The sequence below is a fragment of the Furipterus horrens genome, unplaced genomic scaffold (assembly GCF_987537825.1).
Source record: "Furipterus horrens unplaced genomic scaffold, mFurHor1.1.pri manual_scaffold_3, whole genome shotgun sequence".
Taxonomy (NCBI): Eukaryota; Metazoa; Chordata; class Mammalia; order Chiroptera; family Furipteridae; genus Furipterus; species Furipterus horrens.
In genome coordinates this window covers 115,764,336-115,791,212 of record NW_028327173.1, presented here as the reverse complement: position 1 = coordinate 115,791,212, position 26,877 = coordinate 115,764,336, and the positions used below count along the sequence as shown (strand labels likewise).

The 26,877-nt window shown below is 38.5% G+C and overlaps 1 protein-coding gene across 1 annotated transcript in view; it reads left to right on the top strand.

Moving 5' to 3' along the window:
* The window catches only part of FANCM (FA complementation group M), a 76,289-nt gene extending 51,024 nt beyond the window's left edge, over positions 1-25,265 (top strand). Inside the window, exons 15-23 of the mRNA XM_090271831.1 lie at positions 1,409-1,500; positions 1,597-1,665; positions 4,642-4,770; positions 5,500-5,656; positions 14,509-14,615; positions 15,785-16,339; positions 20,017-20,392; positions 23,673-23,961; positions 24,553-25,265. Of these exons, the coding sequence (XP_090127957.1) occupies positions 1,409-1,500; positions 1,597-1,665; positions 4,642-4,770; positions 5,500-5,656; positions 14,509-14,615; positions 15,785-16,339; positions 20,017-20,392; positions 23,673-23,961; positions 24,553-24,691 (1,913 nt within the window). The 3' untranslated portion in view covers positions 24,692-25,265. The remainder of the gene's footprint in view (positions 1-1,408; positions 1,501-1,596; positions 1,666-4,641; positions 4,771-5,499; positions 5,657-14,508; positions 14,616-15,784; positions 16,340-20,016; positions 20,393-23,672; positions 23,962-24,552) is intronic.
* The last annotated feature ends 1,612 nt before the right edge of the window (positions 25,266-26,877 follow it).

Sequence of the window (26,877 nt, the reverse complement as noted above, 5' to 3'; positions counted from 1 at the left end):
ATTTGAACCCCAGTTTCTTTCCCTTCACCATTGGTTTCATGTGGATTTTCCTTCGTTTCACTTAGCCTAGCCTTCACTGCTTCCCTTCTACATTTGTCGTACTGAAGTGTATCTGCTAAGTCTGTGAGCATCTTTATCACCGGTGTTTTGAACTCTGCATCTGTTAGGTTGGCTATCTTCTTGTCACTTAGTTCTCCCCCTGGAACCTTGATCTGCTCCCTCTTTTAGGCCATATTTCTCTTGTCTCCTCAACTTGACAGGCTCCTGTATTTGCCTCTGTGTCTTAGGTAGAGCTGTCACACATATTATGTTGTAAGGGGCAGAGCCTTAGGTATTTGTCAATACAGGGCGACCTGTTTCACCTCGTTGTGTCACCATATGTGGGGAAGGGGTCTGAGAAGGAACAATGCCACTTGCTCAGTACTCACACCTTTTCTAGGCACTTCATCTGCTTCCTGTATCAGACTGGCGCCTCCCTAGCTGTTGCCCTGTCCATGGTTCCCAGAGTAGGTGGGTTTGTGGACATTCTAGGACCATTGGGGCCTCTAAACAAAGGGACTCTGTTGTGAGATCAGCAGTTTCTTCCTCTGCTTCAACCCCCACTGGTTTTCACAGTCAGAAGCAATGAGGCTTTATTATTCCTGGTGCTGGAACAGTGAGCTGCATGGTCTAGTGCTGGGGGCACTCCCCAGAGGTCCCTCCTACTTTTTTTGTGTGACTGTGCTTTCTGCTGGCTGGCCACAGCCACTGTCACCACCACCTCCACCGCTGCCACACTGCATCCTTTCTGCTCCTTTCTACCTGTCTGGATGAGTATTTCTTCTTTGTATCTTTGTTTGTTGGACTTCCATGCAGCTTGGTTTTCTGGAACTTATGGTTGTCTCTAGTTTTGAGGTAGTTGTATTCCTTCTTAGTTGTGGAGGGAGACCCAGGGTATCTGTCTAAGCCTCCATCTTGGCCAGAAGTCAAAAGTTCTTTATATACATTGTTTTATAGCCTGCATTTTCATGCTTTTTTTAACTACTTTATCTAGAAAGAGAATAAGACACAAAGGGTAGGAAGACTATCATAGATTTTTGGAGATGAATTCTAGAACCATTGACTAATAGAATTGTGTTTTTATTCTTCTGGCCTCTTTTCAGTTAATTTGTAAAATTGAACCAGAGTCTAATTTATGTTTATTAGCAAATGTTATCATCTCTTAATTTTCTCACTGGCACTATTTAATTTTTCTGTCTTCTCATGCTGAGTTTTTGGCCAGACTGTTGAAAAGCTATCTTCACTGAGAAAGAATAAGTGTTGAAATTGACAGAAACAATTCTTATTGTACCTGTCAATAAAATAGATAATTGTGGTTGGAGAATCTTAAATCTATTTACCAGATTCATTATTTTTAAATCAATTATAGATGAACAATTAACAAGCAGTGAAAGTGAAGGTGATGAGATTTTCCGAAGAAAGAGTAAAAAAACAAAAGGAAATATTTTAGACTCTCCTGAGGTAAGTCATTCAGTAATGACAATAATATGATCATATAAAGGCTTTTTCTTTCTCCTTAGATCTTTTGATTTTTTTACCCTTTATCTGTTTATCTAGGATCAGAAATATAGTGAAATAGATTCCCCACTTCATGCTGTAAAAAAGCGTAGGGTCCCTCCAAAGAAAGTAAGTAAACAGGTAATGTATAGATAATACATAGTAATTCAAATTCTTTTGCAATAAGTATTACAAAAAATAATATGTATATAGGTGAATGTAGGTACATTTGATCTTACAGGTATATAGTTAAAGATAGTAAATCCTATGTGATTGGAATTTCTACTTTAAATTTATACTTGTTTTAAGAACTATCCCTACTTTTGTTAGTAAACATCAGCAATTCAGCAAATGTTCATTAAATGCCTACTTACTGTGTACAATATCTACTGTATAAGATGCTGGAGATACTATAAAGATTATATCCTGGAACTATCTTAAGTTACATACAATCTATTAGGAGAGAAAGACAAGTAAATGGATAATTTCAATATAAGTCTTTTAACTTAAGTGATAAAAAAGATAACCCCTTACCTTTGACCTTGGGAGTTCTGGCAAGCTTCTCGAAGGTAAAACCTTATTAAATCTTAAAGCATATGTGGCCTTAGGCAAGAGAAGGGAGAAGGAAAGGCACTGTCAATAGAGCAGACAGCTTAATGAATGATACATAGCCGGGAAAGAGCATCTCTGTATTAATTGGATGTTAAGTACAAAGAGTGCCAAGAAGTAAAATTGGAGGAAAATCTGGGTCTGTTTTTGGAAGGCTTTATTCTTTCATTTCCTTATTGATGGGTTTAAAGGGAGGAAAGGGAGGAGTCCCATATGACTCTGGTTTTTAGCTTGGGCTGCCTGGCAGATGCATTGCAAACCTAAAGAAGATAAGAAAGAGAAAAGTTCAGTGTTGAACATGTTTGAGTTTGAGGTTTTTGTGTAATAGTGAAGTGTCAGTGTCAGGCAGGCATTGGTGACTGTGAATATGAAGTCTGGGTAGAAGGCAGATCTTAAGACTGATGATATCAAGCTATATCAAGTTATAGCTTGATAACTACATTTTGAGATTGAGAAATCTTGTGTGTTTTAATTCTTTGATAAAAATCTAGGATAATTTGTGTAAAATTAATTAAAATTGCAATCAGTCTGAAACTGGAAAAGTTGGCATTCATGCTGCCTGTCACTACCAGAATCTCAGATCACTGGCACTTTATTCAGATGCCAGTGATCTGAGAATATGGAGGGTTACGTATCCTATAAACTGTCTCAACGTCTCATCTCAAGCTGACCTTTTTATAAGGAGAAGAAAAGGGTAGGTCAAGGGTTTTGTAAAGGTTAATCAGATAAGAGTTGCAGTCAAAGTTGAATTGCTTGTTGATGTCCTGGAGTCTAGTAGGTCATGTATTCCACTTCTTGGAACAAGAGCTTTCCATATGCCTTAATCCCCTAAGCCTATTAACTATAACTAAAGCTAAAAATCTTTTAACTCTTGAGTTCCCCTATCAAGTCCATATTAACTTTGTATACTCATATAATCAAGAAAAGTCACTTTAACTTGCTACCTTAACTATAATGTCTGATTGACTTACCAGAAATGAATTAAAATATTGATAATGTGATCAATCTATTTTAAACTAAATTTTATTCCTCTTAATTGAAATTATTTTGATAAACTTATTTTTATTCTTTTTAAAAATTAATTACCATATTTTTCGCACTATACGACACATCTGACCATAAGACGCACCTAGATTAAAAGAGGAAAACAAGAAAAAAATATTCTGAACCAAATGGTGTACTAAAATATTTAATAAACTATAACAAAATAATATAGCAACCATGTAAAGTGAACAGCAGTCAACAGCGGTATTAAGAACCATTATCACTGTCATTAACAAATGAGAAGAGACTTTAAAGTTCAAGTATTCTTCTATTTTTCTGGGAACCCCAAGAACTTGTCATCGCTACTGTCAGAATTTATGAAGCTCAGTTGCTCACAGTCACTGATATCACTTCACTATCTTCATACTGACCAGACACCCTGAGATTCAGCAGTAAAGTGGGACATTTAAGTGTCCCCAGGGGTTTCGTGTGGGCCCACCGCTTCCTCTTCTAAGAGCTGTTGCCACCACTGACAGGTCAGGTAATACACATCACAGTCTGTGACTCAATATTTGCTCCATAAGAGGCACATTTTCCCCCCACTTTTGGTGGAAAAAAAGCGTGTTTTATGGAGTGAAAAATATGGTAATTTTTAGAGAGTTGGGAAGGGAGGGAGAAAAAGAGGGAGAGAAACATAGATGTGTGAGAGCTATATCAACCTGTTGCCTCTGGCACATCTCCATCCAGGGTATGTGCCCTGACTGGGAATCAAACCAGCAACCTTTTGGTTTGCAGGCCAGCACTCAATCCACTGAGCCACACCAACCAGGGCTATTTTGATTCTTTTGATCAGTTTTATTCTGTAAAAGATACAGTGATAGACCTCCTAATCAAAATTTGTTTTTCTTATATCCATTTCTTGGTTTGAAAGGACTCATATATTTGGTCTGATTTTGATACCTATATTTATAGACTTAATTATATTTTGTGAAGCCCTTTAGGATCTGCTAAAGAAAACAGTTAAAAATACAACTTTTTGCCCTGGCTGGTGTGGCTCAGTAGATTGAGTGCCAGCCTGTGAACCAAAGGGTCGCTAGTTTGATTCCCAGTCAGGGCACATACCTGGGCGGAGGACCAGGTCCCCAGTTGGGGGTGTGGGAGAGGCAACCACATGTTGATGTTTCTCTCCCTGTCTTTCTCCCTCCCTTCCCCTCTCTCTAAATATAAATAAATTTTTAAAATCTTTAAAAAATACAAGTTTTTATCAAATACATTTGATGTGATACTGACTTGAATGCTATACTAGAATTACATATATTACCTAATTTAATAGTTTAGGACTTATCAATTCTTATGTATTTGTAACAGGGCTCTGAGTTGTGAGAGCATTTTATTTATCTAACAAGAAAATTTTATAAAATGAAAATAAAAGCAACAACCTTTGAGAAATACATGTAGATACAATAATCCAATTATATTTCCTTATGCAAGAATTTTATTGAATTATTATAGTTAGAATTATCATCTAGTGATGAGAGTGAGGATTTTCCTGAACAACATCCACAACTAGACGACTTCAGGGGTCGTAATAGGAATGCTAAAAGAAGCACCAAAGTTCAAAAGAGACAGAGTCACCTGAAGGTAAACTTTTTTCCAATCTTTTTATTTATAGGTAATGTATATATACTATCTATTTAAGGAATATTAGATTTTACATAGAAGTAGCTTTCTTTCTATAATTTCTTTGTAAAAAGAAATCTCAAAATTAAAAAATATTTTTACCCAAATTTTCCTTTTTAAACAGAATTAATATCTCAAGGTGTTATATTTTTGTTTCTTTTTGTGTTTTGAAAGTCTCTTGCAGTGTTGTGTTCTTTTGAATAACTAAATGAAGAAAGTAGTGTATTGAATTCAAATTGAAGAAAATATAGAGACAGAAATCTGATTTTTAGAATATTTGCTTTTACAATCATGGTACTGTTTTTCTTATCTTTATCCAATATTCAAATCCTTGGAAGAGCATTCTCAGCACCTTTTTTTCTGATTAGTCCCTTTGTGGTGTAGCATTTTCCTGGCAAAAATTAAAATAGCCAGAAGACTTGGGAAACTTTATGCTTATTTAAAAGAAAAATAAGAATAACATTCAGCAAGCTGAAATGTTGACTTGAACTTATTGTACCTGTAAGAATTATCAGAAGAAATTTAAAGAGGTATGCTACTTAATCAAGTCTTGTTGCAGTTATCTATTTTTATTTTTTTGTCTTAAAAAGCATTGGCAAGAAATCCATTTTCCAGACCTGTTTTCAATTATTTAAGGAAAGTAAATGATGTTCTCATCAGTATTGTCTTATTTTCTATAACTTGTCTTAGTTTGTAGCTAGAAAGTTTTTAGATGATCAAGCAGAACTTTCCCAAGAAGATGCAGAATGTGTTTCATCAGATGAAAATGATGAGTCAGAAAATGAACAAGATTCCTCATTACTTGACTTCTTAAATGATGAGACTCAACTTTCACAGGCCATAAATGGTAAAGGATGCTTCTTTTTCTTTTAATTTTTATGATTTTAATGTGGTTGTAGTTAAATATTTTAGTTACTTTTCAAAGAACCTTGACTTGAAAGGGAATTAAATTTGGTATCTGTGAAATATTTGGTCAATTCCATTCAAATTCTGTTAACATTTATTTTAGAGTTGGTTGTTTTTAGGCTTTTGCTAATTTGATTATTTCTCTCCAGAACAACCTGGCTGAGCCAGTTTTATATGTTTATTTAACAAGTATTTAGTGCCCTGGCCAGGTAGCTCAGTTGATTAGAGCGTCATCCCAATTGTCAAGTTTGTGGGTTCAAACACCAGTCAGGGCATATACAAGAAGCAACCAATGAATGCATAAATAAGTGAACAACAAATGAACATTTCTCTCCTTCTCCCTTCCTCTCTCTAAAATCAATAACTAAAAATGTTTTTAAAAAAAACCCCAAGCATTTAGTCCCTACTGAGTACTTGGTACTATGTATGTAAAGTTCTTGCGAAAGCCATATCAGTGAACAAAATGCACAATAATCTCTGCTCTTAACATTTAAATGGAAGGACACAAACAATAAACATAATAACTAAATTGTTTAGTATATTTTAAAGATTTTTATTTATTTATTTTTAGAGAGAGCAAGAAGGAGGGAGAAAGAGGGGGAGAAACATTGATTGGTGCCTCTCCCATGCCCCCAAGTGGGGACATAGCCCGAAACTCAGGCATGTGCCCTGACTATGAATCAAACCTGCAACCTTTCAGTTTATAGGCCGGCACTCAACCCCCTGAGCCACACCAACCAGGGCTATTTCGTATCTTTTAAGATGAAAAATATATAGGGAAATGAAAAAATTGAGTAAGTTAGGATTTGGACTGGCAGGGGTTAGGGGTATCAATAATGGGGAAGCTATAACTTTAAGGTATTGAGGGGTAGACCTCATTGAGAAGATGACATTTATTAAACTCTAGAAGGAGATAGAGTTTAGCAATGTGGTTTGTGAAAACCAGCTGAGACACAAAGCTATATTTATCAAATTTGCAGAGGAGGGGATATGTGCTCTTGGTAAACAGTCTCTCCAAACAATGCTTGAGCAGATTTTTTTTTAAGTACGTTTTATTGATTATGTTGTTACAGTATCGCAATTTCCCCCCCTTTGCACCCCTCTTCCCAATACCCCCCTTCCCTCCAGCAATCCCATCCTCCTTAGTTCACATCCATGAGTTGTGCATATTAAGTTCTTCGGCTTCACCCTTTCTTATATTATTCATAACACCCTTTGTCAATTTTGTACCAACCAATTATGCTTCTTAATTCCAGCACCATTTCCCCATTTCTTCCCCTTCCCCTCCCAGCTGATAACCCTCCAAATGATCCCCATACCTATGAATCTATTACTATTCTTGTTTGCTTAGTTGGATTTTGTTTTTATTTTTAGATTTAGTTGTTGATAGTTGTGAGTTTGTTGTCACTTTAATGTTCATAATTTTTTACTTCTTTTTCTTAAATAAATCCCTTTGACATTTCATATAATAATAGTTTGATGATGATGAGTTCCTTAAGCTTTACTTTGCCTGGAAAGCACTTTATCTGCCCTTCCATTCTAAATGATAGCTTTGCTGGATAGAGTAGTCTTGGTTATAGGTACTTGCTTTTCATCACCTTGAATACTTCTTGCCAGCCCCTTCTTGCCTGCAATGTTTCTTCTGAGAAATCAGCTGACAGTCTTATGGGCACCTCTGTAGGTAACTCTGCTTTTCTTTTGCTGCTTTTAAGATTCTCTCTTTATCTTCCACCTTTTGCGTTTTAATTATGATGTGTTTTGGTGTGGTCCTTTTTGGGTCTAGCTTGTTTGGGACTCTGTGCTTCCTGGACTTGTATGTCTATTTCCTTTGCCAAATCTGGGGAGTTTTCTTCCATTATTTTCTCACATAAGTTTTCAATTTCTTGCTCTTCCTCTTCTCCTTCTGGCACTGCTATGGTTTGGATACTTGCACATTTAAAGTTGTCCCAGAGATTCCCAAGCCTCTCCTCATTTTTTTGAATTCTTGTTTCCTCCTTCTGTACTGGGTGAATGTTTTTTTCTTCTTTATGTTCCAAATCATTGAATTGAACTACAGTTTCCTTCCCTTCACCACTGGTTTTGTGTGGATTTTTCTTCGTTTCATTTACCATAGCTTTCACGTCTTCCTGTATGGGTTCATCATACTTAAGGATATCTGTCAAATCTGTGAGCATCTTTATCGCCAGTGTTTTGAACTCTGCGTCTGTTAGGTTGGCTATCTCCTCGTCGCTTAGTTCCCCCACTGGAACCTTGATCCGTTCCCCTTTTTGGGTCATACTTCTCTGTCTCCTCAACTTGATAGGCCCCTGTGTTTGTTTGGCTCTGTGTCTTAGGTAGAGCTGTGGCACCTGTTATGTTGTAAGGGGCGGAGCCTTAGGTATTCGTCAGTATGGGCAACCTGTTTCACCATGTTGTGGCGCTGTATGTGTGGGAGGGGTCTGAGAGGGAACAATGTTGCTTGCTCAGCACTTGCCTTTTTTCCAGGCACTTCTCCTGCTTTGTATGGGACTGGCACCTCTAGCTGTTGCCCTGGCCTTCGTTCCCAGAGTGAGTGGGTCTGTGGATGTTCTAGGACTGTGGGGGCCCTTTAAACAAGCAAACTCTGCTGAGATACCAGCAGTTTCTTCCTCCGCCCCCACCCCCCACCCCCCTGCTTTGCACAGTCAGAAGCAGTGAGTCTTTATTTTCCCCGGTGCTGGGACTGTGAACTTTGCGGTCTGGTCTGGTGCTGGGAGTGCTCCCCAGGTGTCCCTCCTGACTTTTTAAAACATTTAACTGCGTTTCCGTGGGCCAGCTGCTGCTGCCGCTGCTACTGCCACCGCCAGCACACCGCGTCCTCTACGTCCCACCTCCACCCCACTTACCTGTCTGGATGAGTATTTCTTCTTTATATCTTTGTTTGTTGGACTTCCATGCAGCTCGATTTTCTGAAACTTCCGGTTTTCTCTAGTTTTTTTAAAAATATATTTTATTGATTATGCTGTTACAGTTGTCTCAATTTCATTTCCCTTTGTTCCCCTCCACCCAGTGACCCTCTCCCTCCAGTTGTCCCCTCCACTTAGTCCATGCCCATTGGTTGTGCATATAGTTCTTTTCAACATTTTCCTATCTACTCCACTTCCTCCTACTATGCTTCTTAATTCCTGTACTATCTCCCTTTTTTCCCCTTCCCCCTCCCTGCTGACCTCCCCCCCAATATGTTCCCCATACCTATAATTCTTTTTCCCCTCTCGTTGCCTACATAGTTTGCCTTTGTTTCGATTCCCTAGCTTCTGCTGTTGGTTGTTGTGATACAGTTTTCATTTTAATATTCATAGTTTTGATTCTCTTTCTTCTAAACCAGTCCCTTTAACATCTCATGTAACAGTGGTTTGGATCTAACAAACTCCTTCAGTTTTACTTTGTCCTGGAAGCACTTTCTCTGCCCTTCTATTCTGAATGACAGCATCACTCGATAGAGTAATCGTGGTTGTAGATTTTTGCTTTTCATTACTTTGAATATTTCTTGCCAGTCCCTTCTTGCCTGCAGAGTTTCTTTTGAGAAATCAGTTGATAGTCTTATTGGGATCCCTTTGTACGTAATTCTCTTCTTCTCTCTTGCTGCTTTTAAGATTCTCTCTTTTTCTTTAATTTTTGACATTTTGATTATAATGTGTCTTGGTGTGGTTCTCCCTGGGTCCAGTTTATTTGGAACTTTGTGCTTCCTGGACCTGTAATTCTGTTTCTTTCCCCAAGTTAGGGATGTTCTGCTCCATTTTTTCACTTAAGTTTTTAATTTTTAGTTCTTCTTCACCTTCTGGCAACCCTATGATTTGGATGTTCGCCCGCTTATAGCTGTACCATACGTATCTGAGCCTCCTCATTTTCCTCACTTTTTGTTTCCTCTTTCTGCACTGGTTGACGGTTCCTTCCCTATGTTCCAATTTTTTTATTAGATCCCTGGTTTTCCTTCCCTCACCACTTGTTTTGTATGTGTTTCCATTCATTTCAGCAGGACTAGCCTTTTTTCCCTCCCGTCTTGTTTAAGATCTGATATTAGGTCTGTAAGCTTTCTTATAACCAAAGCTCTGCATTGTGCCTGAGAGAGATTTTCTATTTGCTGGTCCATTAAATCATATATTTGCTGTCTGGTCAGCTGTGTGATTGGGATCTCTATCATGATCCCTGCCATCCTGACAATTTTGTGTTTACCTTTGCTTCCTGGGCGGGGCTGTCACACCTCCTATGCTATAGGGGGTGCAGTCCCTTGCACTTGTCACTACCGGGCTGCCCTTCTCTCTATGTTTTGGCGTTTTGTGTGTCGGGGTAGGGGTCCAAAGTGGATTCTTGCCATTTACTCTCTGCTGAGAGACCGGGAGCTTCTTACTCTGTCCCCACCCCCTCCAGCCCTCACAGTCTGAGGCAATGTGGGTCTGCCTTCCCTGGCATTGGAATCGTGAGCTAATGGGTCTGGTCTGCAGCAAGGGGTGATCCCCAGGAGTTTCTCGCCTCCCCGTAAATACAGATGTCTGTGCTCACCGCCATCCCACCGCTGTTGCCGTAGCTGCTGCCCCCAGCACAGCTTGACCTTTCCACCCCAGCTTTGCTCCTCCTACCCATATGGATGAGCACCACTTGTTTATAACTTCATACATTGGACTTCCATGTAGCTTTATTTTCTGGAACTTCTGGTTATTTCTGGTTTTGTGGAAAATGTATTCTTTCTTAGTTGTGGAGGGAGACGCAGCATGTCTGTCTATGCCTCCATCTTGGCTGAAAGTCCTCTTCTTTTAGTTAAATAAGTCCCTTTAACATTTCATAATATAATGGGTTGGGGATGATAAACTCCTTTAGCTTTACTCTGTGTAGGAAACAATTTATTTGCCCTTTCTTTCTAAATGATAGCTTTGCTGGATAGAGTAATCTAGGTTGTAGGCCCTTGCTTTTCATCACTTTGAATACTTCTTGCCAGTCCCTTCTTGCCTGCAAAGTTTCTTTTGAGAAATCAGTTCATAGGCATGGGAACTCCTTTGTAGGCAACTCTGTGCTCTTCTTTTGCTGCTTTTAAATTTCTCTCTTTATCTTTAACCTTTGGCATTTTCCTTATGATGTGTCTTATTGTGGTCCTCTTTGGGTCTAGCTTGTTTGCGATTCTCTGTGCTTCCTCGACTTGTATGTCTATTTCCTTCTCTAAATTAGGGAAGTTTCATTTTTTCAAATTAAGTTTTTGATGTCTTTCTCTTCCTCTTCTCCCTCTGGCACCCCTGTGATTTGTATGTTGCCATGTTTAAAGTTGTTCCAGAGGTTCCTAATTCTCCTCTTGTTTTTTTTTTCGATTCTTGTTTCTTCTTTCTATTCCAAGTGAATGTTTATTTCTTCCTTTTGTTCCAAATCTTTGATTTGAATCCCAGCTTCCTTCTCATCATTGTTGGTTTCCCTGTATATTGTTCTTTATTTCACTTCGTGTAACCTTCACTTCTTCCTTTATTTTGTGGCCATACTCAGTCATTTCTATGAGTGCCCTGATCACCAGTGCTTTGAACTCTGCATCTTCTGATAGGTTGGCTTTCTCATTTCATTTAGTTCTTTTTCTGGGATTTTGTTCTGTTCTGCATCTGGGCTATATTTCTTTGCCTTTTCAATTGGGCAGCCTCCCTCTGTTTGTTCTGTGTATTGGGTATAACCGCTTTGTCTCAGTGTCTTGGTAGCATGGCCTAATACAATAGGTATACTGTAGGGTCCAGTGGCATAGCGTCCCCTACCACCAAAGTTGGGTATTCAAGGTGTGCCCTTTGTGTGGGCTGAGTACACCGTCCTCTTGTTGTTGAGCCTTGGTTGCTGTTGGCAGATCAATGGGAGAGATTTACTCAGGCCAGTCAGTTACAAGGCCTGGCTGTGACCAGTGACCACCAACCTTCATCCTCTGTGGAGGATCAGCTGAGCAGGAGCAGGGTGATGGTGCCCCTATGTGGTCTGTAGCTGTCCACTGGGTGTGTTGGCCGTCGGGTTTCCTGGGTGGTGCAGGCCAAGGTCAGCCCCCACCTGTTTTGTGTTTGGGGCCTCCCTGCCTGAGCTATAAAGCAATCTGAGGTGGCTGCTACTTGTGCTGGGCTTGGAGATTCCCAGGTGAAGCCAAGCTGTGAATCTATGGTGTCTGCTGGTAGTACCAGGCCTAGAGCTCACTGAGACCAGCTGTTGCTTTTTTGTTAGGATTTAGGAAGTTGTGAAGTCTGAGCCAAGATTAGCCACTCAGACAAAGCAGTTTGGGTGGGCCCATAAATTGGGTGGGGCAGTCTCTGGAGATTTCCAAAGAAGGTCAAACAGTGTTAGCCAGGTTGATGGAGTCTCAGACATGGCACCAGCTTGCTGGCTCTGTGGGGGAAGGGTTTAGAAAAGAGGCAGTGACTTCTGGTCTCCTTGAAGGCCAGACACAGTTCCTCCCTGTATGCCACTGGTGCCTTTCGAGCTGCTATCTGGTGCTGGAGGTGAGAGAGAGTGAGTCTGGTTAGGTGGATCTGTATGTGGGTTCTTTAAGATGAACTGCCTGGGGCTCCAGCAGTTTCTTCCACTGACTCAATCCCTGCTGTTTTTTACAGCCGGAAGTTGTGGGGACTTACCTTCTGGCACTGGAACCCTGGGCTGGGGGATCTGGTGTAAGCCTGGGACTTCTTGCTCCTGAGATATCCCTCCCGAATTTTTAATCCAGCACACATGGGTGAGAGACCAGCCCGTTCCACATCTGCCCTCCTACCTGTCTGGATGGATGTGGTTTCTTTAATTCCATAGTTTTCAGACTTCCATTCAGTTTGACTTCTGATGGTTTTGGCTGACAGTTGTACTATATTTTAGTTGTCATTTTGATGTGGAATTGATGAGGGAGAGGGAGTAGTAGAAAGTGAGATCAGACAGGTGACGAACAGCCAGCTCATGTCCTGACCTACTGTAGTAGTATCACCCTACTTTCTGTGTAGCGAGTGGCCTATGGGGGAGCAAAGGGGGAAGAACAGACCATTTAGGAGGCTGTTGCAGTAATCTGATCAAGGAATACAAGTGATTTGTTTCTACCAAGGTGGTGGCAGTGAGAGGGTGGCAAAGATTGGATTCTGGATAGGTACAGCTGACAAGATATTCAGATGGATTAGAGAGAAAGAGGAGTGAATGGGCTTAAGCACCTGGAAGGACATCATTGTTGCTATTTGATATTGGAAGGCTGCCTGTGGAGCAGTTGGGATAAAGAGTAGGGAGCTCTGAAACTGGATTTTAGACACAGTATGTTTGAAATAAGTAGGATTTCAAAGTTTTCTTTTTAACCTCAAAATTCACATTTTTTTTTTCATGTTTCTTTTTTTTTTTTTTTAGATTATTTATTTATTTTTAGAGAGGGGATGGGGAGGAGAAAGGGAAAGAAACATCAGTGTGTGGTTACTTCTCATGTGCCCCCAACTAGGGACCCGGCCTGCAGCCCAGGCATGTGCCCTGACTGGGAATCAAACCAGCGACACTTTGGTTCACAGGCCGATGCTCAGTTCTCTGAGTCACACCAGCAAGGGCTCATGTTTCATTTCTTAAGTACTCTTTGCTATAACTTTAAAACATGATAGGCATATGAATCTCACATGAATTATGCTTAGTGAAAGAAGCCAGATTCAAAAGGTTACATACTGTATATTTTGATTTATACAACATTCTGGAAAAGTCAAAACTATAGGTATAGCAGGTAGATTAGTGGTTGCTGTAACAGTGGATTTGGAATTGTACCCTAAAGAGGATGAATTTTATAGTATATATATTATATCTTTAAAAAAAATTATTCCTGGCTGCTGTGGTTTGGTGGATTGAGCGTCGGCCTGCAAAGCAAGTATCGCTGGTTCGATTCCCAGTCAGAGCACATGACTAGGTTGCACGCCAGGTACCCAGTTGGGGTGTGAGTGAGAGGCAACCACACAGTGATATTTCTCTCCCTCTCTTTCTCCTTCCCCCTCTCTCTAAAAATAAATAAACAAACAATTTTTTTTTAAATTAAGAAATAAATGAAAAAATATTATGAAAGCTCTCTGATTTTGTGAGTCCTTCTACAGAGTAAACTGAAAGTAAGGGTCCCGCTAAGTTTGTAGGGATTTAGCATAAGTCAGGAAGATATCTAAGAGTTGAAGCTAGCTATGGAATGAAGATAAGAGAAATATTATTCAAAGAAAAATTTATCTATCTTGTACTAAGGACTATATAGTCATTAAATTAGTAGTTATTTATCAAAATAACAAATGTCAATTAATTTAATCACTTCACAATGAACAGGAAAATGGAAAAAATATAGATGCTTTCTGATTATAACCTTAAAAATATAAGCATAAATAAAAACCATGTGTTTTTCAGTTTTTTGCTTGACTCAAAATTATGAAAAATACATACTGTTGTTTGTGGCTTTTGATGTTTCTGAACATTTTTTTTTAGCCTGGGTTTTTACTGAATACTTTCTATAAATCAAGTACAGTCCTAAGGTATTTGTATAACATTTATTTTTCATGAAAAGGCACTATCCTAATCCTCATTTGCAGAGGAGAGAGATAGCTAAAGTAAGGAGCTTAAATAAATTGTCCATGATCACCCAACTAGATGGTCTGTTTTCAAAGGCAAAACTTTTAACTTTGCATTTTGAATAATTGTTTTTAAGTATTTTTTTATGTATTAAATAAGTTTTGTGTAAAATAATTCTACATGGTTTGAATCATGTGAATTTGGAATAGGTCAAAGTTAAATACTTTTCTAGTTTTCATTTAAATAATTTTGCTGTTTGAAATTCTTATCTTTACACAGATTCTGAAATGAGAGCTGTTTACATGAAATCTTTGCGTAGTCCATTGACAAGCAGTCGGTACAAAATGGTCCATAAGAAACAGAACAACATAGACATTTTCTCACAGGTATGAACTGTAGAGATGTAGTAGAGAATTTCCTGACAGTGATGTTGAATGTTCCTGTTAATGAAACCTCCGTTTTGTTTCTAATACAGGATAACCAGAGCTAATTAGGGTAATTTCTGCACTGAATCAGGAAAGTGGACTAAATAAATTCTCAAAATCCCTTTTTTGTTCTAATTTTATCAAATTGTCTTTTTTTAATTTTAGTTAATTAGAATATACCATTACATTATTTTCTAATTAGGAGAATGTTTAAAGGAAGTGAATAAAATGTCATCATCTACTAGTTAAATTTTTCTTATATGTTATTTCTTCTGAAAAATTTTTTCATAAAAATGTTTAAAAATTATAGATTTTACATTTATGGATATTTTTATATTACTTTTATTTGTTTATAAATTGCCATATTCAGCTTGGTCATATGGTCATTCATAGCTCTCTACTTCCATTGTCTTTATTACATAGCACTTATAACATTGTTTATAAATTACTGTTTATTTTTATTTTGGCTCCCTCACTAGATGGTTAATTTCTTGAGGATAAATTATTATATTTTTTAATCCCTAAAGTTCTCACCTTTTCCATAAAGAATATGCTCAGTATATGTTAGTTGAACAAGTGACTGAATTAATAAAGTGAAATAAATATTCATAAAGATCTCATGTACTATAAAGAATATGTTAAATATATGCTGATTTTATGAAAGAAATTTGTAATATATTTTTAAAGGAGTTTATTTATTTTTCGAGAGAGGGGAAGGGAGGGAGAAAGGGAGAGAAACATTGATCAGCCGCCTCTTGCATGCTCCCAACCAGGGATCTGGCCCACTACCCAGACATGTGCCCTGCCTGGGAGTTGAGCCATTGACCCTTTGGTTTGTGGATGATGCTCAGTCACACCAGTCAGGGCATGTAATATAGTCTTTAAAAAAAAAATTTTTTTTTACTTACTGATTTTTAGAGAGAGGGGAAGCGAGGGAGAAAGAGAGGGAGAGAAATATCAATGTGTGGTTGCCTCTCATGTGCCCCCAACTGGGGACCTGGCCTGCAACCCAGGCCTGTGCCCTTACTGGGAATCAAACCAGCGACCCTTTGGTTCTCAGGTTGGCACTGAGTCCACTGAGCCACACCAGCCAGGGCTCATTAATATTCTTATTTGTATTTTTATTGTAGATTCCTGAGCAAGATGAAACCTATTTAGAAGACAGTTTTTGTGTTGATGAAGAGGAGTTTTGCAAGAGCCAATCAAGTGAAGAAGTGTGTGTTGATTTTAATTTAATAACTGAAGATTGCTTTGCAAATGGCAGTAAAAAATATAAAACCCGACGTGCGATGAAGCTAAAACAAATGAAGATGAGACAGAGTGCACATTCAAAAAAGAAGTTATCCAGAATTATTGTATTGGATGATTCAAGTGAGGAGGAAAACAACACAAATGATAAAGGAGAATCCATTATTGTGGTTAACCCAACCACTGTTAAAAAAAGCAAACAGGAACATTGTTTGAATTTAGTGCATTCTGGGTCTTCCTTACAGCCTAAGGACCATTCTAGTCCAATTGTTACTCAGTTGCCAAAGGAGAGACAGCAGACACTAAATTCAAAGGATACAGTTTCAGATATCTCTGCCTCCAAACCTCAGAGCCATAATAAAATCAGATCCATCTCACCATCTTTCACTGCTGTTGATTCACAGAAGGACTGTAGCAAGTTTCCAGTTCAGTTGAAGGTATGGATCAAAGTAGAGGAAAAAGTCTTCATATGTTTATCAATAGGTGTTTCTGTTTTGTTTTGTTTTGTTTTGTTTTGTTTTGTTTTGTGTTAAATAACTAGGTCAAAGAAAAATTAGCTAGTGATGAAATTCTTGAAATAGGAAAACACTAAATTTTATGGACAATTCATATATGGATGCTTAGGTTGTAATTTTTTTAAATGTGTTTGTAATTTTCTTATTAACTGTGTAAGGAAACTTGCTAATTATAAAAAGGCTGTAGGAAAAGGGACTTTTTGCAAGGTAAAAGTAACAGGAATTACATGCTCAGAACTAGTCCCCTGCACTCCTGGCTCCCCACCCAGATTAACCTGTCTTTCCCCAACTGAAGGCTTCAGTGAGTAACTCTCATCCCTTTACTGGGTAGAGGAGGTTAGGGCATCACCTCATTTCCTTCCAGAATGGCCAAGGAGCCACTTTCCAGCTTCTCCATATCTTGCTATTGCTTAAATAATCCCTAAAACAATTTTCAGTTTTTAAGAGTTTATAGTTAAGTAGTTTTACTAAAATAGGGATTAAAGTCATAGTAATAGGAATTCCTTAACTGTAAATACAGAAGTCCCTCTCTATATTGCGGTTCACTTATTGCGCCCTCACTGTATCATGGGATTTTTAAAAATGTTATATTTAATTATTTATCGCAGATTTTTCACTATATCGCAGGATTTTGCGGCACTGTATTCGTATGTTGTTAAAGTTACGTAGGTTTAAGAGTGTAGAATAAATGTAAGGTTCCTACTTTGCGGGGGGGTTCTAGAATGTAATACCCGTGATAAGTGAGGGAATACTGTATTCATTTCCTTGATTGTCATTTTGGAATGAGACCTAGACCTGCACTTCTAGTTCTTTTATTGCAGGTGTTTCAGTCCATTCTGCCTTAGCAATATGCTCCAATGTCCAGGCAGTGGCTCTCAAATTGGCAAGTTTTAAATTGTCCCCAGGGTTTTTTTGCACAAAGTTACTTCTTGAAGGTACAATGATAAAGTTAATTAGATTAAGCCTTATAATAGATTGGAGAACAAGAAGGTACTGTACTTAATTTCTCTAGCCTCAGTTTTCTCAGCTGTAGTATAAGGTAACAATCCCAAGGGTCAAGGTAGGTAATATATGCACAATACTTTGATACCTAGTGAACACTATCCACGTTTCTACTTTGGCATGCTCTAATTAAAAAATAGATATAGGTGAGTCACACTCTGAGGACTGTGAAAAAAGATACACAGATTTTAACAAATGTGTTTTAAATTTCTTCTATATCTAATACTGTAATTTCATGTAGTGTTTGTTTCACTTGCAGTTAGAAGGGGAAAGAATTTGAGGTAAATTTGAGGAGAAAGAACATAGACTAAATATATATCAAAAACCATTAGATATTAAAAATGTTAACATTTCCTTTGTTGTGTATATTGCAAACAGCATTCCCTGTCTGTCATTTACCTTTTTGTTGTGTCTGTAGTGGTTTTTGCCGTAGGTTTTCATACAGTCCCAATTTTTTTCCTTTAGTTTCTTCAGTGGCATATTTAGAAAGAAATTTTCTACTCCAAGATAATATTTTTCTAGTTTGTGTTTGTTTTTTTAGTGGCCATTTCTTCCTTCATTATATTTATTTATTTTTTGATGTCTTGAAATTGAATATTGAATATATTTTAAAGATTACCTCTGAGTGATTAGGACTTCCATCTTTAGCTTAGGATGTAGGAAGCTGGAAAGACCATATTCCTATTCATATAACAACAACAAAAAATCCAGATAATCTACAAAATCATAAGTTTCTGTGATTTTTATGGAGCTGAGATTGCAGGGCAAGCAGTTAGTCTGATATCTTAGGAGAGATAAGTGCCTTCAATGAGAGACTTGCTGATTTTGTAGAGTAACCAGGCACTGTACAATCTGGTAAGAAGAATTCAGCTAAAACTTTAATGAATTGCAAAAGGCAATGGACTACCATGAACATTTAGAACCCCTGGGAGTTGCAGATGGGGAATTTGCCACCCATGGACTCTTCTCAACGGTCTCATCAGGTGTTCACAGGCAAGACTGAGAATCAGAGGAAGCCTTTTTCCTGCTGTAGGCGTTGGGGATTTGCCCAGCAGTTACTGTGCAACAGGCACCAAACCTCATCTGGTTCTTTCTCCCCTAGTCCCTTATGGAACAGAAAGCTTGAAGCTTGAAGCCACTAGGGATAGAGCAGGAAGCCCTATAGCCCTTAGGGCCTAGGTGAAGAACCTTTGCTGGTGGAGGAACGGAACAACAAAAACATTCTCCACTCCTGAGAAGGGGTTAGGAAAACACCCTGAACTTGGAACAGTAGAGCTCTCTAGTTGCTGGGAGGCAGGGCAGAATCACTGAGAAGGCTCCACCTGAGACTCAGGGACACAAGCCCAAGACAGGCTGAAACAGGCAACAGAAAATACTGCCCCATGATGCTCCTAGTGCTCCCTCCAACCAGGTTAGCAAACACTAAGTAGCAAATAAGAGCCATCTACTGATTGGAACAGCAGTATGGGTAATGAAGTTTTATGAGGCTCAGGCTCACAGAGAGGACTTTAAGCCAAGAGAACATTTTGAAAAGTCACTTGGCAACCCAACCCTCCCCCTAAATACAAAGTAACAAGCCTCTGCTTGTACCTAGAGTAATCATAGCAATAAGAAAACCCAAACCCAACTCAGTTTTTGACTAAATTTACTCAATGCCACACACTAAGGCCTAGCAAAAGAAAGGCGTACCTGTTTCCAGGCATAAATACTATAATATTTACCTCAATTGCTGCTGTCTCACAAAGATGTTTGGCTTTCAACCAGAAGTTACAGAGCACTTAAAAGGAAGAAAGAAACACATTAAGAACCAGACCCAATATGACCCAGATGTTGGACCTATCAGATAGGGAATTTAAAATAGGGTCAATATGTTAAAGGTTCCAGTGGAAAAGTAAAAAGTAAAACAAAAATGTGTGAGTAGATAGGGAATATCACCTGAGAAATGAAAAATATAAAGATCAACAAAGTAGAAATGCTAGAAATGGAAAGCGTGATAAGGGAGACGAAGAATGTCTTCCATGGGCTCATCAATGGACTCAACACGGCCACAAAAGGACCAACAAACTTAAAGCAAGATCGATAGATTTACCCAACCTGAAACACAAAGTGAAAAAACAAATGGAGCATCCAAAAGTTGTGGGACTATATCAATAGGCTAAACTACATGTAAGTGGAATTGAGAAGAGAAAAACACAGGCAGTGGCTGAGAACTTTTTTAAAAAAGGAACATTGGTATACAAGTATCTGAGTCTGTGTTTTCACTACTTTTGGGAAGGGATTCCACCTAGGAGTGGAATTACTGGCTCATATGGTAATTTTGTGTTTAACTTCTTGAGGAATTGCCAAATTGTTTCCCATTAGCAATGTATATTCCAGTTTTTTCACATTTTCATCAACTTTCTCTCCCCCACCTTTTTTTGTTTTTAAATTGTAGCCATCCTAATAGGTATGAAGTGGTGGCTTGGTCCTTCATCTCACATAGTCACTTTGATCATGTTGAAGGAAATAAAGAGTATCAGTAAAGAAAATCAACTTCAGGTTTATGGCACTGATAAGTATTTAACTTCATTGTGATCGATGTTTTTCCACTTTTTCAGGTTGATTGTGCTCCGGGAGAATCTAGCACTTCAATAGCTTCCTGTTTTGATTCAGGACCACGTTTGGCTGGCACACATGCTTCTCGTAGACTCCCACAGGAAGGCCAGAGAGCATGTATTCTCGTAGATAGTCGTGAAATCACCTCTGGTTCAGAAGTAATTTCTTCCCTCAGAGCAATTCATGGCTTTCATGTAGAGGTTTGTCCTCTTAATGGTTGTGATTACATTGTGAGTAGTCGCATGGTGGTAGAAAGGAGGTCTCAGTCTGAGATGTTAAACAGTATTAATAAGAACAAGTTCATTGACCAGATCCAGTACCTACAGAGCATGTTTGAAAGAATATGTGTGATTGTGGAAAAGGACAGAGAGAAAACAGGTTTGTATTTTAAAATGTTTTTGTTGATAAGGCTGTAAAAGAACTTGACTGTTAATTAGTTCATCTATTGTCAGGATGTATGACAATACCTGACTCATGAATGTCATTTCATATTCACATAATGCCATAATGTTTTTCAATAGTCATTGTGTCTGAATGCAGCTTATGAGAATGGTGATAAATTGAGGGCAAGTGAACCAATCTTAAATCTTTTTCAGGAGATTTAGGAAGCAGGATCATCAGGAGTCCAGAGTTAATCTTAGGTTGACCAGTTTCCTGATTACTGGACAGTTGGGTAGTGGTTGCTGTTTATTGATATTATAAGAGAAGCAGTAGATTTGAGTGAGAGGTGTTCAATTTTGAATACATTAAGACTGAGTTCTCAGTGGGTCACTGAAATGGATGTCTAGGATGCATTTGGGAATGCAGGACTGGAGCTTCATTTGGGGAATTTCTATAGGGAGCTGCTGAGAATAGTGAGGTCATGGGATACGGGATCAGAAGATGCACTGAGTTCTGGTGTCTATGGCTGTATGATGATGCACTGAAAAGTCACTCCTTCTGAGGAGTCCATATACTTGTTCTGTTCATCTCGTGATGATATAAGGATTAAGTGAAATCATGTAGGTGAAAGCCACTATAGAAGAATTCAAGAATTATACACATTAAATAAAAATACTGTAGTTTATGTAAAACGTTGGTTTGGTAATTGAGTAATGTACCTTTCATCCCCATGCGATCACTGCTGAACCACATGATCTTGGATGTCACTGTCTCTCAGTAATGCTTTTCTTTTTTGACAGGTAAGGGCTTTAGTTTAGGTGACCTTTTGAGTGCTCTTAGTGCTAAAATTCTATAATTTCATCTTTACCCATATATCCTTTACAAAGGAAGTAGATTTGGAAGAGGAAAGTAACATGGCAAAAGTTACGGAAAAACTCTTTTTTTTTAATATGTTTTATTGATTATGCTGTTACAGTTGTCCCAATTTCTTTTCTCTCTGCTCCCCTCCACCAGTGATGCCCCACCACCTCAGGTTGTCCTATTGCCCCTTAGTCCATGCCCATTGGTTGTGCATATAGTTCTGATCTTCCTGTGTACTCCACTCCCTCCTACTATGCTTCTTAATTTCTGCATCATCTCCCTCCCTTTCCTCCCTTCCCCTTCCCCGCTGACCTCCCCCTATATGTTCCCCATACCTATAATTCTTTTCTTACTCTCATTGCCTACTTAGTCTTTGTTTCGATTCCCTAGCTTCTGATTTTGGTTGTGGTAGTTTTCATTTTAATGTTCATAGTTTTGATCCTCCTTCTTCTAAACAAGTCCCTTTAACATCTCATATAACAGTGGTTTTGATGTAATGAACTCCTTCAGTTTTACTTTGTTCTGGAAGCACTTTCTCTGCCCTTCTGTTCTGAATGACAGCTTCGCTGGATAGAGTATTCGTGGTTGTAGGTTTTTGCTTTTCATTACTTTGAATATCTCTTGTCAGTCCCTTCTTGCCTGAAGAGTCTCCTTTGAGAAATCAGCTGATAGTCTAATTGGGACCCCTTTGTATGTAATTCTCTTCTTCTCTATTGCTGCTTTTAAGATTCTTTAATTTTTGACATTTTGATTATAATGTGTCTTGGTGTGGTTCTCCCTGGGTCCAGTTTATTTGGAACTCTCTGTGCTTCCTGGACCTGTAATTCTGTTTCTTTCCCCAAGTTAGGGAAGTTCTGTTTCATTATTTTTTCACATAATTTTTCAATTTCTAGTTCTTCTTCACCTTCTGGCAACCCTATAATTCGGATGTTCACTCTCATAGCTGTCCTAGAGGTTTCTGAGCTTCTCCTCATTTTCCTCACTTTTTGTTTCCTCTTTCTGCACTGGTTGACTGTTTGTTCCCTCCCTATGTTCCGACTTGTTGATTTGATCCCTTGTTTTCCTTCCCTCACCACTAGTTTCGTATGTGTTTTTGTTCATTTCAGCAGAACTAGTCTTCATTCCTTTCCCGTCTTGATTAAGTCCCGCTGTTATTTCTGTATGCTGCCTTATGACTATAGTTCTGAACTGAGCCTCAGAAAGGTTATCTATCTGTTCTGTTCGTCCGTTAATTCATGTATTTGCTTTCTGGCCAGCTGCGTGATTGGGATCTCTATCATTATCCCTGCCATCCTGGCAGTTTTTTGCTTCCTGGGCAGGGCTGTCTCACCTCCTATGCTATAGGGGGCGGAGCCCCGTGCACCCCTCACTACTGGGCGACCCTTCTCACCACACTGTGGTGCTTTGTGTGGGGGCAGGGGTCCAAGATGGATTCCTGCTGTTACTCTTCGCTGAGGAACCAGGAGCCTTCTCCTCCGTCCCTATGCCCCTGGGCCTCACAGTCCAAGGCAACGGGGGTCTGCCTTTCCCAGCATTGGAATCACGAGTTGACAAGTTTGGTCTGTAGCTGGGGGTGCTCCCAGGCGCTTCTCACCTCCCCTTAAATACAGGCATCTGTGCTTACCGCAGTCCCGCTGTCCGTTGCTGCTGCTGCCACCTCCGGCACAGCTTGACCTCTCCACCCCTGCTTTGCCCCTCCTGCCTGTCCGGACGAGCGCCACTTGTTTATAATTTCATAGGTTGGACTTCCATGTAGCTTTATTTTCTGGAACTTCTCGTTGTTTCTGGTTTTGCAGTAGTTGTAGTCCTTCTTAGTTGTGGAGGGAGACGGAGTGTGTCAGTCTAGGCCTCCATCTTGGCTGGAAGTACTCTTTTTTTTTTTTTTTTGGCATATGAAACATGCCCCAAAAGAATATGGGTAAAATAGGGGAAGAAAATAAATGGGAAAGGTAGGGATGTAAATTAATAGGCAAGAGTTTAAAGATGGCATTAAAATGGATGTGCAGAGTATTGAGTTACTCTTGAAATAAATACATAAGATAATTTTATACCAGTTAAACCAGTACATAATGAACTCTTCATCAGTGCTAGCATTATGAAGAATTTTATTAGAGGTAAGTAATGTGGTCTTGGCCTTTAGGAATGAATTATCTAGGAATATAAGTGCTTTCCTGCCTCTTCACCTTCCTATGTTGATTCCAATTCAAGACACTCATAAAGAAAGGTTTCCATATTTTATCTCAGATACTTGACTCACACTTTAAATCTTTAGCTGCAGGGTTTCATTAGCATAAATAATATGGCACTATTTTCCTTAATGGTATAGATCTTGGGATTTTTAATATTGTATAGTACTAATAATTCTAGTTAATGTAAATTACTAAAGTTGGCATTTTCCTAAATATGAAATATTTAGGAGACACCTCCAGGATGTTTAAGAGAACAAAGAGCTATGACAACCTGCTGACTACCTTAATTGGTGCTGGAATTCGAATTCTTTTCAGTTCCTGCCAAGAAGAAACGGCAGATTTGCTAAAGGAACTGTCTTTACTGGAACAAAGGAAGAATGTTGGTATTCAGGTTCCAACAGTGAACAGGAATAAATGTGAAGCACTTCAATTTTACCTAAGTATTCCCAATGTAAGTTATATAACTGCATTAAATATGTGTCACCAGTTTCCATCTGTGAAAAAGATGACTAACAGGTATGTCTGTTTTAATATTTTTAAATGGGTACCTAGAAGCATTTCATAAAAATTTTAATATTTAAAAGAAAAAAAGGCATTACGAGTAGTCTGCTAGAGTATTTCATTCTGTAGGGTTTTTTGCTTGCCAGCATGTAAGTCACTGCATGAAGCTGAGGACACTAATGGAGGGAAACAGGACAGGTGTTGCCTTTGAGGAGCTTAACTCTCTAGAGGTAACTAGACAGAGAGCATTTACATTGGATGTTGCATTCTGACAATCCTGGGATGTTTAGTTCTGTAACTAGAAAAATATTCGAGTTGAACATTTGCTATTTTTGATTATTAGATTGCTTGAAAAGGAAGATTTTAGAAAATAGGTTAACTGAACTAAAGGCTCACATAAGAGGTTGAAATTATTATATACACTTTTAAATAAAAGGAATAAGCTTTTGTTTTATTTCAACTAATGCTAAAAGCATTAACTGGATGTAGAATACTTAGGAAGAGATGATTTTCTTAAAGGCGTTTATGTTTGGTGATCTAAGCAAGATGATACTAAATTTTATATCAAAAAGTTCTAGTGTAATTTTTTCTTGGTCTATTTTTCAGCTCACCTCAGGAAATCTCCATGTACGCACAAGTAACTCATCAAAAGGCCGAGGAGATCTATAGATATATTCACTATGTATTTGACGTGCAAATGTTACAAAATGGTCTTAACCAAGATAGACTGAAATCTGACGCATGATTAGACTGCTCAAGGTGCGGTTATCAAAGAACTCTCACAACACTAACTGCACTTAAATAATCGTTGTTGTGGTTTGTGATTATGTTTAAAATATGTAAGTAAGAGAACATTTCCATATGTTATTTTATATTGTATATTTTTTATTTATATAGATTATATATTTAAAAATCTGGTGTTCAGTTATCATCATTTGATTAACTGGACCATGAAACTATATTTTTATTGAATAATAAACGCTTATTGTAGGTGCTGTTAGGAAAGTAAAAGCTAGAGTTCAAGATGATTTTGGAATTTTTCCAGATTTTTGTACTATCATTGTCAGTTGTTGGCTTACTAGGCTGGTGCATCTGACTTCTGCGAACTTAATGGTCATAAACAATTTTTCCTGTAATATCTAGAATATTTTAAATGCCCTGGATTTACATAAACATTGGATAAGGTTTGGTGTATTGTGAGATAAATGCCCCAGTAACTAGGAAAGTACAGTGTGACTGAATATGTTTATCTTACCAAAGGTCAAATCCTATCAGTATAGCCCTGGCTGGTGTTAGCTCTCGGTTGAGCGCTGACCTGCAAACCAAAAGGTTACTGGTTTGGTCCTGGTCAGGACACATGTCTGGGTTGTGTGCCAAGTCCCCGATTGGGGGCATCAGAGGCAACCGATTGAGGCAACTGATCGATGTTTCTCTTGCACATCCATGATTCTCGCTCCTTCACCCTCCCTTTCCATTGCTCTAAAAAATAATAAAATCTTAAAAAAAATCCTATTAGTATAAACTCCAATCTGCACTACTTTTTATTTTTGTTTAAATATCATATTCAAAGAAGTTATATATTGGTTTGGACTTGGGAAATTTCTTTTTAGATAAGCTTCTGAATGTGGACTTTCACTGTGTTGGTGATGCTATTTATGTTTTAAGATGGCTCCATGTTTTGATCTGCAACATCTGAGGCTCTTCTAGTCAGTCTAGTACTAAAGCAGCCTTTAATTGTGGACATATCCCCCCATTTATAGTCCTTTATTCTCTGGTTGCCTTTTTTTTCGTTACGATGCTGAATTTTTGAGCCAACCTCACAGTAGAGCATTTTATTACCTTACACTTGGCAGGGACTTCAGAGCTTAACTAATTGAAATTGCCTCTTCCCTTTCCTTTCTTATCAGATGATAGAAGGGAGGCCCAGAAACAAGTGACTTAGGGAAACATAGAACCAAAATACAGGAAGTAGATACTGTATGCTAAAACATTATTATAATTGTAAATTTAACTCCTTTGGGATAGTATCAATTCTTCTGAAAGAAAATGATCTCATATTTCTGCTGTTCAATTGTCAAAGCCAGGGAGAACAGAAGCTGTATAAATTATTGGCTGATAGCAGTTATCAATATATTATCTCTCAGGTTCAGTTTACTCTTCAGTATCTTGTTCTAATGGACTGGAGTTTTGGAGCATCTCTCCCTGTACTGAACATGACTTAAATTTTGTCAGTAGAAGGAGGAAAGGGGGCTCTTTCTGGTTCCAGTTTGCTGTTTTGCTTTCCTGTTCCTGATGCAGTGTCAGCAATGCACATGTGTAGGGACATCTGGTAGTGTTCTGGTCGGCTGTATGTGGGAAGCATACTCAACAAGCTCACACTGACCTAGGCTGATGACCACCTTGCAGCACCTCCCAAGTAGACACTAATATGCCCAGATTCTATGCCCACCCATCAGGCAAAAAATTTCATAAAATTAACATGGTGTGAGGGACATAAATTAGAGGATTTATTTACGTTTGCTGTGTATAGAGCTTTATCCATATTTAAGCTGCAATAGGTCTCATTGCTAGCACTTAACTATCGACCTATTATTAGTCCATTTTATTTTATTTTAGTTTTTGGAGCCCTTAAAGTCTTTCCCCACTTTTAAGTCTTCTTTGGAGATTACTTCAAACCCTGCCTATTACCTTATAGCCTGATGGAAAGAAATGGGACTAACCCGGAACTTGGCAGGTGGGACCCAACAGAATAGACAATGAAGAACTCAGTAGTTCTGATAGGATATAGAGAATGTGTGTGTGGGGGGAGGTGGGGGGGGGGTGTCTGGGTCACACCAGGTCGATGCTGTTTCTTTCTTTTTGTTTCCCATTAAGCAATTTAACTACCTTCTAACTCCTAAAACACCATCTATTAACGTCAAGCAGCACAGT